General features: G+C 47.5%; 1 protein-coding gene and 1 pseudogene across 1 annotated transcript in view; one reads left to right on the forward strand and one right to left on the reverse strand.

Moving 5' to 3' along the window:
* LOC115405413 (myomesin-1-like) overlaps positions 1-2,091 on the forward strand; it is a 21,309-nt gene extending 19,218 nt beyond the window's left edge. The window contains exon 15 of the mRNA XM_030114983.1: positions 2,017-2,091. Coding sequence (XP_029970843.1) covers positions 2,017-2,091 — 75 coding nt within the window. The remainder of the gene's footprint in view (positions 1-2,016) is intronic.
* A 537-nt stretch (positions 2,092-2,628) lies between these two features.
* On the reverse strand, positions 2,629-12,380 carry LOC115405139 (regulator of G-protein signaling 20-like; annotated as a pseudogene).
* Positions 12,381-13,554: the final 1,174 nt, after the last annotated feature.

Here is a 13,554-nt window from a genome sequence, read left to right on the forward strand (position 1 = left end):
GCGGAAAAACGAAACCTAACAGCCGGAGCGCATTACGTCATTCCTCTCAAATTCTCCCCAAAAAACTCTGGTGCCGGACCGGCACTGCGACTTTCAAGTGACAATTTAGCGCTGTTAGAGGTACTTGCAATGAATATGTCAGGGCACATTGTACACATCATTAAAAATGTGTCACATATTTATGGTGGAAAATAAGTATTTTTAAAGGTGAAAAACTCCTTAATGCACCTTTAAGTTATACAGAAACTTTCAGGATGGTGGGCATTTCATGACATTTCCAGCTGATTTTCAACTTGATTTTAGCAGTGTCATCCTTTTTTCCTGCGGTTAAAAAAATATGCACGAAAAATTCAACTTTTGAATGAGAATGTGTCAAAAAGGATCTGCATGGTTGTAAAAAAAATTGCATTTTTGAAAAAAATAGAAGTTCAAATGCACACATCTTGCTTTCAGATGCAAAGCATAAAACCCTACAGCCTCTGAAGTCACACATGCAAATTCTGTTCCTGTCTGCACCTCTATCTGATTGGAAGGCGACAAATGGAACTGTCCAATCAGGGAGCAGACAGCTCTCTGTCCTCCTGCCCTGCTGCAGACTCTTAGGGTGGAGTAGAGTTTCAACGTGGATGGAGGCGGGAGTCCGTCTGCCACTCAGGAGGGTTATAATTTTTAATTACTGTGGGACTTAAGTTATATTTAATGTGAGAAGTGAGTCTGCCCTGAACAGCTACCTTAACGTGGTGGAGAAGTTTGAGTGCTTGCATGATCCCAGGGTCACCTATGGCAAACAGGTCCTGGGTGACAGGCCAGACTTAAGAGGAGTTCAAAAGCCCCTGTGCTCAGATTTAAAACAAAGACTGTGATGTTGCCTGGGATGGCACAGCCGGGGCCCCACCCTGGAGCCAAGCCCAGGGTTGGGGCTAGAACGCAAGCTCCTTGTGGCCCGAAGGGGCTATGTGGGCCCGATCTCCACCCTGCTGAGGAACATAGGAGCCGGGTGCAGTGTGGATTGGGTGGCAGCCGAAGGCAGGGTGTATTGCGACCTGATCCCCAGAAACAGAGACTAGCTCTGGGACATGGAATGTCACCTCGTTGGGGGGGGGGGGGGGGGGCTGAGCTTGTGAGGGAGGTTGAGAGATACCGGCTAGATATAGTCGGGCTCACCTCCACACACACGGGGCTCTGGAACCCTCCTCTCAAGAAGGGCTGGACTCCACTTCTCTGGCGTTGCCCGTGGTGAGAGGCGGCGGGCTGGTGTGGGTCTGCTTACAGCCCCACAGCTCAGCCGCCATGTTGGAGTTCACCCCAGTGAACCAGAGGGTCTCGTCCCCTTTCGGTCGGGGACAGGTGCTTCACTGTTGTCCCAGCTTATGGGCTGAACAGCAGTGCAGAGTACCCGACCTTCCTGGAGTCCCTGGAAGGGGTGCTGGACAGTGCTCCGACTGGGGACTCCATGGTTCGACTGAGGGACTTCAACGCCCACGTGGGCAGCGACAGTGAGACCTGGAGGGGGGTGATTGGATCGCACGGCCTCTCTGATCTGAACCCGAGTGGTGTTCTGTTATTGGACTTCTGTGCTAGTCACAGTTTGTCCATAACGAAGACTATGTCCGATCACAGGGGGGTCCATAAGTGCACTTGGCACCAGGACACCCTAGGTTAGAGGTCAATGATCAACATTGTTGTCGTGTCATCTGACCTCCGGCCGCGTGTCTTGGACACTCGGGTGAAGAGAGGGGCAGAGCTGTCGGCCAACCACCAGCTGGTGGTGAGTTGGATTTGCTGGTGGAGGAGGCCGGACAGATTTTCCAGGCCCAAACATGTTGTGAGGTTCTGTTGGGAATGTCTGGCGGAACCCTCTGTCAGCAGGGTTTTCTCTCCCACCTCCGGGAGAGCTTCCCCCAGATCCTGAGGGAGGCTGGGGACCTGAGTCCAAGTGGACCATGTTCTCCACCTCCACTGTTGAAGCAGCTGCTCGGAGCTGTGGTCGGAAGGTCTCCGGTGTTGCCGAGGCAGCAACCCCCGAACCCGGTGGTGGACAGCGGAAATAAGGGCTGCCGTCAAGCAGTTTATTCAGCTAAAGGTCACTAGCCACCATCGTCTGTCCACCTTTTAAAACACCTGTTATATTAATATGAACTGCATCTGATACGTTTCCTGAATCCTCGGTTTCTGAGTTTTGTGTCCAACAGTACGGTTTGGGGGAAAATGTGTGGCATTTACTGTTTAAGAGCTAATGTTTCCTCAGTGTTGGTCAGAAAGACTCACAAGAAAGCTTGAATGAATGTGACAGGGGTTCTCTGCATAATGAGAATGAGCTGTCACAAGGATTTCCACCAACGTTAATGACTTGGGTACAGTGATGCTCAGAAACAACCATCTTGCCCACATATCCTCTGCATGCAGCCACAATCCCAGTTATTACTACTGAATTTTGCATCCTTGAGTGGTACTGAAATCTGATCTGGCCAACAAACAATGAAACCAAATCATCTCCATAGGATGGCTGTTGTACCTGGATACAGATGTTATGGCGTTAGCTTGCTGTTCCCAGTTTATTCTGATCTTTGTGCATGTCTTAACTTAAGGACTCTTCAGTTCAGACACACTGGATGTAACTCGGATGACACATTCATGAGACATGAGAGAATTTAGAGGTGACGATGGAACGAAGCTGCCAGACCTCTTTGGGTGAGAGGATGGAGATGTAGTCCTCGTAGATGACCCGAGCCTTCTCCTCGATCACACTTTATTGGTCTCTTTGCAGAACTCCTCGCAGGCTAACCAGAAGAGCATGTTCTCCTCGCTGAACTCAGTGCGGAGAAACTGTCGGAAAGAGTTCCTCCCCGCCGGGCAGCACATCAGCTTATCGAACGACTGCCCCAAGCACGCACCTCCTCGGCCGTGGGCTTCGGACTGTGGGCACGAGAAGACGACAGGAAGGAAGTTCAGCATTCATCCAGCTCACAGGAATGTCTGTGGAAAGGTGTAAACTGACCAGTCTTCACAGTCTGCGGTCCCTTCCCTGACGTCATAAGAAGCCTTCCGGTTCCTCTCATCCCGATCTTCATTCCTGGAGAGAAACACACACAGTATGAACACACTGCGGCGTGCTGATCAGAGACCACACATCGTTTCATTTCATTCACTCGAGCTTAAATGACGACTCACTATCGAACGGAAGCTACATTTTGCAGGTAAACTAGTGACAAAAGCAGCAAAATATTCAAATAAATATCTACGACTTCAACTTATTCCTGCAGAACATAAAATAAACATGAAACACTATTTTCTGTTGCTCAATACACTTCTTGAGCCTCCATCACACACCTATAAAACCATGATGCCTGCTCCAACAGAGGATCCTGCAAACCACATTTCACTGCTTTTAACTTTGCTTCTATTCTATTCTATTCTATTCTATTCTTTGAAGAACCTGAAACACTTATCAGGTCACCTGATAGCGTGACTCTTCCAACTTCACACAGACAAACCATCAAACAATCAAATGAAACAGGTGAATAACATAGCCAAGATGAGCGTTTTAATATTTAAATGTGAAATAAGTAACGTTACGGCCTTTACACGCTGGCTGACGGACAGGCTGAACAATCGACAGGCTGACCGACTTCTGGCTGTCTGACTGGCCCTAAGTAAAACTCCCTGGACCTGGATGAACTCGCTGCTGATGTTTATTGTAAGTCAGTTTCATGTGGAGACATGCTTCGGCCCTGTGAGAGAGTGAAAATAAGCCCTAACAACCAGCTAAGGGTGAAGAGATCTGTTCAGTCTTTCATAAGAACATTAGCATCTCAATAAGGGGAGCTTCAGACCCACATGCAGCACAGCCAGCAGCGCTTTAAAGCCAAACAGGACAGAACCATCACTGGTCTCCAGAACAGAAGAGAGAGCACCAGCATCACTTTAAGCTCAGACGCTGACTTCATGATCATTCTAATGTGGTGATTTGAGCAGAGAGACACGGGAACTCAGCCTGAGACTGTGCGACAGCCAGCAGTGCCCCCCTCCTCCCGGCATACCCCCCTCTGTGGATGCTCAGCAGATGAAATCTGTCTTCTTCTCACACCAATTAAAGCAGCTTCACCAACACATTCCTGTGAAGTCATGTAAATTATTAAAGAAGAATATGTGAATATGAAGAGATTCCAGCTTCCCAGTCAGTATTCAAGGCTTTGACTGGCAGCAGTCAGCTTGATTCCGACTGTTGCTGAACAAAACAGCAGCTTTAAAACTGAAACTGATCCCAACATCTTTATCTCCCACAAACACAGGAAAACATGAAGAACTAAAGGTTTCCCTGTCATGAAGACATATTTCATGAATCAAGATAAGCTGTCGTTACATGAACTTTAGGAGCTGCAAAACGCCTCATTTCAAATGTTTAATGAATTTGATTTGATGAAGTGTAGTGAAGGGCAGTATGGTGGAGCAGTGGTTCAGAAGGTCTGGGTTCCAACACCAGCTGTGTGGAGTTTGCATGTTCTTCCCCTGTGTGTGCATGGCTTTCCTCCCTCAATCCAAACAGCCTTGATGAATGAAATGTGGTGAAAACCTTTTTTAGTCGAGGTGAATGAGGACTTGCTTCCTCCGGGACCTACCAGGAGCAGCTACAGCAGCAGCACCAGCAGAAGCAGCAGGCGTTGGAGCCCCGCGGATTGGCCTGGCCCGGCTGGTCCTGCTGGGCCGGTGCGGTTCCCCCCGCCGCCGACTCCTGCTGCACCGACATCTGCCTCTTTCGCATCTCCATCCGCTCTGATCCCATGGGCTGCAGACAGGAGGGGGTGTGGGGGGGGGGGGGGGGGGGGGGGCACAGGTCAGGAACCACGTTCAGCTCAGACTCTGTGCTGGTTCATGTGAGACGGTCAGGATTGAGACCGGAGCTGTTTGCTGAGCTCTCATGGCCACATTCACACATGTGCATCCCCACCCGCCCGGCCGCCCGCCGCCCCCCGCCTGCCGCCCCCGCTGATCCCTGTGCCCAGGCTGCAGCATGTGCCGGCACGCCGGGGTGAAGCCATGATGTCACGTTCACACGGGGAACCCAGCCTCCATCTGATGTCACCTTCGTACGTCCAGCCACTCACAAGGAGTGAAAAATGAGTATTTTTTTTTTTCTTTTTAGAAGGATTTAAACTTCAGGCCGTCACCAGTCCCAAAGATGAGACAAACACCCAGAGCTGCAAAGATTACAAATCTCCACAACACAACTCTGCAACCTTTGTGACCAACAGAGAGTTCTGATCGTTCTGAAGCAGATTCAGTTCATCTGGAAACACACACGTTCAGAATCAATCATTCCGTTTATATAGACCGAGTTCAATCACAAAAACTGTCTATTATGAAGTGACCAACCTGCAGTTTAGATCAATATTTAATTTTTTTTTAATTAGTTCTGGGTTGTTAAAGGATCTGGGCATTATGTGAAGCTTGTTTGATCTGTTCTCAGTCATTTTTAAAAATTCTTCTTTGTTGCGACCTGTTTCAGTGATCTGATCTGATGCTCTGCTCCACAACTCTTCAGCAGTTTCTGAGGAAAAGCAGCCGGTTGTCGGTGAACGTAAATGAATTAGACTTCCTCTGTTTGGATTTAATCCTGGTTATCTTGCCAATAGGCCTATTGAAAGGCAGAGTGCAGGAGACAGAGCAGACTCAGATCTCACTGGATCGACCTTCCTTTCCTTTAAAAGGCACATTTGACCAGTGAGAGGAGAGTCTGCTGTGCAAATGGAAAAACTCTCAGCTCCCATACAGAGGGGCTGCAGAGCCACATGTGGCTGCAGAGCATCCATCACATCCAGGCCTGCTTGGACCGCAAGACAGGCTTCTTCCGTTCGGATTGGAGCAGATGTGTCACGGCCAGGTCAGACGCTGCCAGATCCTGTCACATCATTTATGTAAGCGGGCTGTCGGCGCTACCTGACTGCTGATCCGCTGTGCAGAAATGTCTGAAGATCTGCTGCGGAGCGGGGGGAGGACGGACGGACGGACGGACGGACGGACGGACGGATGGATGGATGGAGGTGTGAAGGCGCAGCCTGCAGACCTCCATCGCATCCAAACCCGTGTGTGCGCAGCGTCGGCTGCTCGGAGAAAACGCGGTTCCGACCCGGAGCTCGACCGGCGGCTTCGTGTTTCGTGCGTCTCCGCCGAATCGGCTCTTTTTTTTTTTTTTTTTACGCATCGGGGCGCTACGAGAGCTGACACCATCACACTACGGCCACGGACCAGGGGGGGTGGGGGTGGGGGGGGCGCATCCATTCAAAGGATAAATCACGATAACGCCACATTATCGTGCAGAAAGAGAGAGAAGGAAACGCACTGTTCCTCTTACTGGTCTCACCGCGGCGCGGATGAGAGATCCGAGCTGGGCTTTAATGGCTCCTGGAAGACAAGAAGCAGGAAAAAACAGTGCACCGAGCGAGCCGCATGCACGTCAAAATCAATGGAGAGTGGCACCGTGAAGAGCCGCGCACGGTGCGCGGTGCACGGCCGCAGAGAGCCCGCCGAGAGCCGGACCAGCCCGCGCTGCGAATACTCACAATTTCACCATGTATGCAAAAGCCAGAAGAGGGGATTCTCTGCCTTGATTACATCCGATGGCACATCAGGGCTTTTCTCCCCGACCGGCTTCTCCAAGTCAGTACGCATGCGTCTTCCCTCCAGCTCATAGCGGAGCAGAGAGGAGGCAGATGAGGGTCTGGAGCCCCCCACCAAACTGCCCCTCTCAGCGCGCACAGCGCGACGCTTCAGCAGCCTCACGTCCGCGCGCTGCTGCCAAACCCCTGGGACGGACCCAAAGCGGCCCAGCAGAGCGCAGGCTGATGTTTCTGGCATTTGACAACATTTTAAAGCAAACTGACATGGACAATAAGGATCTCCGGGCAGTTTGCACGCCACGCCACTGTTTGTGCAGAGTTTTTAATGAAAATACATGTGGACACTAGGGGAAAGGTGCAACTGAACACCAAGCCCCTGTTCTGTCCTCCATGGATCACTCAGTGGCTTCATGGAAGAGATGAATGTCAGTGGGCGGTAGGAGAAGACATGTTCAATTCTAGCAAACTCTGAACCCTCCATGCTGTCCATCATGAATCAGTCAGCACAAAAACAACACATTTTACAACAGTTTTCATGTCAACAAACAGCTAAAACACAATAAAAGTCTCCTCTTCAGATGTTGCCTAAATAATGACTATTTTAAAATAAATGTTGAGCATCTCAGGTCTCAATGTGTCACCCAGCAATTAAAACTAATGGCGAACACATAAGAGTCGAAATGGCTGGAAAGATGATGCAGCCAAACTCAGCAAACATGTTTTGTGGCACCAGGTGAATTCTGTTTGGTGTGAAATGTGTTTTGGACATAAATTTCAGAGTTCTGTGATTGAGAGTTCAGGAAAACACCTGAAGACAAAAGAGGTATCCACCATCCATCCACACCCACCCATCCATCCACCATCCACCCACCATCCACCACCCACCCATCCATTCATCCACACCATCCACCCACCCACCCATCCACCATCCACCCACCCATCCACCATTCATCCATATGTGCATCTCATCCATCCATCCATCCATCCATCCATCCATCAGTTTCTGCTTTCCAGGCCACGCAGAGACATAGTCTCTCCAGTGTGTCCGGGTCTTCCCTGGGGCCTCCTCCGACTGGGACATGCCCGGAACTCCTTCGTCCTGAACAGATGCCTGAGCCACCTCAGCTGGTGGCTGCTGAGCTCCTCCCCCTATCTCTAAGGGAGCGCCCAGCCACCCTACGGAGGAAGCTCATTTCAGCCAGAACTTGTCAATACGAAGTTCAAGATGTCTATGTCACAGCCAGCATTAGTTGATAAATGACGCACAAGATAATGATGGACACGTCAGCTCGATGTAGACATTCAGACAGTTCACAGGCTGGATATATGTCAAGTCTAACGGCCTGTTTGTCACAATGAGGGAAGTGATCATGACAGGCAAGAGGACCTGTCATTCAGCCAGGAGCATGTGCAGCTGAGGAGGAACCTGCTGTGCTACGAGGACCGGGAGAAGGACGGTACAGACTCTACCGAAGCTGACGGTGCAGGAAACTGACATGACCGATGATTGTAAAAATTCATCTCAAATATCAACACCGATGTTTTCACCGCGATAAGTTAACACAAGTAAAAATAAATACGTTCAGCTGACTTGAAAAAAGGTGGAAAGTTAAAGCAGACACAAATTCTCTTCCAAGTTAATGTTTATTATATATCTGCAAGTAATGATGACTTACAAGAAAGTTCTTCCTACTTGAACACTGAAGTTATTTACTTTCTTGTTTTACTCTGAACAAAGCGTTCTTCCACTAATCCTGTCTGGAGGATGCCTGATTGCGTCAGATCCCAGAGCTAGGCAGGGTAGAGCCTGGTCGGTACCTGGATGGGAGACTGTGAGGGAACACCAGGAAGCCTGGGGCTGCAGTGAGAGAGGGAGTGGTTGGAGTTTGAGTTCACTGGAAAACAAAATGCTATAAAATCAGTGCAGTGCTGTTGTGAAAACAAGATGATGCTTGCCGTTGAAAAGACGTCCGTAACACCCACATGTGGGTTTCATATAGCGGTCCTGGGGATGGATACTACACGTTTAGCCTTCTGGCTTTACAGTCTGAACCTTGGATGTGCAAAAACGATGAAAAGGATGTGTCTTTGCTGAGTGGAGAGTCACTAACATTTGTCTTTTCCTTGAAGTCTGCGCTCTCTTTCTTTTTCCCTCTAACCTCTCCACTGTCTCTCTCTCTCTCTCTCTCTCTCTGTCGCTCAAGTCTGGTTCTGCAGGTTTCTTCCTGTTAAAAGAGTTTTTTCTTTCCACCATTTGTATTATTTGCTCTGTGATAATGTTGCTCTTTCGCTGCAAAAGTTCCTTGGAATGTCTGTGGAGTTAGAGAAATAACATTGAATTGAACTGAAATTGCAATTGGATATTTTTTTTCTTTTTTAAAAGGAAAGAAAGAAAGAAAGTTATCTTCAGTGTTAGTGATGAAGTTGCAAGATTAGCAGATATTCATGAAGTAAAAACCTCTGGTAGAGTAAAATGCCCAAATGGTTCAAAACAACTTGAAGTACTTCAACTGCTGAACTGACACTTTGATGATATATTGAATGTTATAATTATTATGGGTAAATTCTTCACTCGCAAATGTCGTTTCTTAAAGACCAAGCCGTCGTTTTTTACTTTTCACAAAGAATTGTTATTCTTTCTCTCTTCTGTGTCCTTCATGTAAAAAACAAAACCTGTAAAACTGAAAAGTATTATTGATGATCTGGACCTTTTAAAAACCCCTAGTAATGTATGTAGTATGTTCTGGTTTTTTTTTTCACTCCTTGTGTCCTTATCCATATTTAACTTGTGTCTTGTTTTTTGTTTTCACATCCTTATTTCTAATGTTTAACTCCTGTCCATGCTCATTCGAACTGTACCAATTGTACTGCTATTTGAAAAGAATTGCCAATTTTGTTGTAAATTTCAAATCTTTGTTAATAAAAAAGACAAAAAAAACTTCAACTGCTGAACATCGAGATCAGTGGTTCTCTAATGAGGTTACTACGACCCCTGGGGGTACTTGAAGGTATTTCAGGAGATACCGTGAGATTCAAAAAGGAATGTTTTAAAATGAGCAACAAAGCAAAAATCCTAAAATATAATTTCATGAGAATAAACCCAGAGTTTCCTTCAGATCATGATGACCCTACCTGGCACATTCCACACGTTTACAATGAAGTTCATGAATCCAGATGGTTCTCTCAGATAATGCCAATAGAGAGCACTTCAGATGGATGATTACCTCCGTATGTACAAATCTTTATTTATTATTGAATCATGATTTGTTTTAGTTTAAGTATATTGATATCAAGAAACACCACCACAAATAAGCAACGTTTTAAACGTGATAAAAATGTAATAAATCAGAAACGTTTGACATTGTGCTGTATTTTATGTCTTGATCTCTTTTTTCAACCAAAACTGCTTTGCCCTGGTCACAGGGTGCTTGAATGAAAAAAATGTTCTTGGGGATAGCGTCAGTGAAAACAGGTTGAGAACCACTGTTCTAAATGGACAAAATTAGATTAAAACAGATGAAACTTCCAAAATTAAAATCTCAAAGTTACCTCTGTATTTCTTCTGACTTCCAAACTTTACTGTGTAGAAAAAAAAAAAAAAATGATCAGATGTTCCTGCTGCTGTTAAATTGCCCACTTTGGAACAAACTGACCTCCTTCCAGCAGGGCAAATACCAATATAAAGTTTGTTTGTTTTTTCTTGAAAAAACAAAAAAACAAATGAAATATTGTGAAAATGAGTTTGTAACGTGACAAAATGACATCTGTCGGTTTATTTTTCCAGAGGAAATCACTACAACAGTCTTTTTCTTGACTTTCACTAACAATTTTATATTCAGTGAAGCTTGCTGGAAAACACTAACGTGTGTGAGGAAACTTTGACTCTTTTCTCCAGACATGAAGAGGACATCTGGGTTTTAATGTACACTTCAAACCCTTGAAATATAATTTAATCAGATGAGCTGGGTTGTGTTTTTTTCTTTTTTTCCAGTTCAGTCTGTCCTCTCATCTCATGTCCTTCATCTTATTGAAAAGAACCTGCAGCGAGACAACAGCGCCATCCGAAGGCAGGCTGGAGCCACAGCAGGTCTGATCCACAGCCTGGGACACTGATGCTGCTGCATGTCATTATCACGAGTTCATGTGATTGTTATCATTGTTTAATATGATTATTATCACTGTTAAATGTGATTATTTTGCAGTTTAATATCATTAAACTAAAATCCAGATTACAAGCATCTTCCTCCTCTAACATCCAGATTATAGAGCATCTCCTCCTAACATCCAGATTACAGAGCTTTCACTCTGCTTCAGGCCTATCTCTGAGAGTGTTTAGGTTTCTAATGACCTCTATCACACTATTTCAGGGCACACTATCTTCTTTTATAAATCTTCTTAAGCCTCCTTCAGACGTGAAGTGCTTCCTGAAATAGTTTGGCATGAGTCAAATACGACTGACGCTTCGCTGGGAGAAATCTGACTGCAGCAGCACAACAACAACAACAGCACGGCAATCAGAGAGATCAGAAACTCAGATGTGAATGTTCCTCTCAGCTTCACTCATTTCATCTCTCAGGACCAATCAGAGCAGCGTGTGTGTGTCACTGCGTGAGAATCGAGTCTTCTGAAAGCCGTGCAGACTCCTGAGAGGCGGCAGGATCTGGACCGGGTCCACAACGAGCTGTGAAGACGGAAACAGACCGCTACGGGATCACGACACGTAACCAGATCACCTGTGATGGCAGATTATACTCCATCACCGTGGACGAACTCTCTGTCTTCACCGCCAAGAAATCAATTCATCGTCCTCTTATGTTTTAGACCACGTTTCCCAGTTCAGACCTCCAGCTTCACCAGGAAGGGTTAGCAGTCCGTCACACACAGGGAGAACATGCAGACTCCACACAGAAACACCCAGTTTGGACTCGTACCGTCCGTGAGGTGGGAGGACACTGCTACAGCCTTGTTTCCCTGGTTACTGGCTGCATGCTGTTCCAGGCTAAACGATGCTAATGATGCTAATTCTACCTGTCTGGCTGCGACCTGTCATTTCCCTGCCCTTCGCCCACCGATGCCCCCGTGGTGCGTCCAGCTGTGCTGTGCTGGGATGAAACGAGCCCCAGGCTGCTGGCTGATCACATGACGGGCTGGTTAACACTGGGGGGAACCCAAGTCCAGAACCTCCTCACACACACACAAACACACACAATTTAGGATTCATCTCAAATATTTTATATGATTCTTAATTTAATGGAGGGTAAAAAAGAAAACTCTTTTAGCTCTGTTCTACGTTTTGGGATACTTGAATGAAGTACACACTATGACACTGACTTCTGGGTTCGAGGCCAGATACCGATCTGTGACAGTGAGCAGCCACAGTCACACTAGAGGCCATTCAGTCTCACTAATAAACCTCGCAGGAGGAAACTGGAGAGCCTGTAAGAAAGAACGTGCAAACTCCAGCGGGATCTGACCTTGTTGTTGGGGTGGGCGGGGTCAGGGACCACTGCACCACGAGGCAGTGCTTGAGGTGCATGGGATGATGTTGTGGTGTGGAGGGAGCTGATGTTCATACCTCAAGGCACACCGTCTCCTGCTCCTCCGGGTCCGGGCCACGGTAGGCCACCGGGTACCCGGCCCCGCTCCGGCAGGACCGGGCCAGCCCGCGTATCTGCTGCCACATCAGGGCCCGTGCGCGTCGGATCCCCCGCACGGCAGAGCGGGCCTTATCTCCCACTGCCTCCCCGCTCTAACACATGGCATGCTCCGACCACGAGGCCCCGCCCGCCACGTGAAGCCCGGGCCGGCGGGATCGGCAGAAATCCACAACGTCTCGGTCCTCTCGCCGCTACGTTGTCCCCACACCTGTCCTCAAGCTCATGGTGGGAAAGACAGAGAGACGCAGAGAGCAGGAAAACAGCATGAGCGGCCCTGATGGAGAGAGGAGTGTTTACAAAGGAGAGGGCAGAAGGGGATTAGGACAATGTTCCCAGTGGATGCAATCCTGATTCCTCTGTGCTTAGGCCAGATTAGGCCTGGAGGTCTTAGTGTCTGAGCGAGACACAGGGAGGAAGACCGTGGGATCACGGTGACTGGACGAGCCGGATGGATCCCTCCGTGAGGCAGTGGATCAATGATACTGTGGGAAAAGGAAACATATGTTCACTACAGGCATGATACTGTCACAGCACTGTCCCACTCAGCCTTTAACCCGGGAGCGTGTGTGTGTGTGTGTGTGTGTGTGTGGGTGTGTGTGTGTGTGTGTGTGTGTGTGTCATGAGCCTTCATTGCGCTCCATGTCTGCCGTTTGTCACAAAAAAACAGGTGAAAATGTGTGTAAATTCACTGAGTTTAATGATGTTTACTGTGTAAAGACCTCCTTCCTCCTTCCATCATCAGTGAGGGGGTGGCGTCTCTATGACCAGAGTCACGATGATGACTGAACTGGACATAAAGCGCGTTTTAATCGGTGAAGTGTGGAGTGGTTAGCCCCCACTTTATAGCCTTCCTGAAAAGAGTTTGCATATTCTCCCCCTGTTCACAGTGAGAAATGAATAAAACATGAAATGATGGCATGATGCAAACTGATATGATCATGTTTCATCTGGCGCTGATTTAATTTCCTGATTGAAGACTTTCAGGATATAGAAAGATAGATTGTTACCAACAATTGAACATTCTGTTCTTGAAACAAATAGCAATTTGTGACATAACGGTGTGATAATGCTGCAGCACAGTGGTGTTGTTTGCACCTTAAACTAGGAACCTTGTTCAAATCTGGGCTGGGAGGAATTTCTTTGTGCGGTTTGCATGTTCTCTCTGTGCATAATGTGGACTTCCTCCAGCAACACTATCAAAACTGGCGTTTGAGGTTGTTGTGTGTCTACTTCTACAGAGTCTCTACTTGTGTTTGTATCTACTGCTGTGTGTCTATGCT

Source organism: Salarias fasciatus, chromosome 18, assembly GCF_902148845.1.
Source record: "Salarias fasciatus chromosome 18, fSalaFa1.1, whole genome shotgun sequence".
NCBI classification, from domain to species: domain Eukaryota; kingdom Metazoa; phylum Chordata; class Actinopteri; order Blenniiformes; family Blenniidae; genus Salarias; species Salarias fasciatus.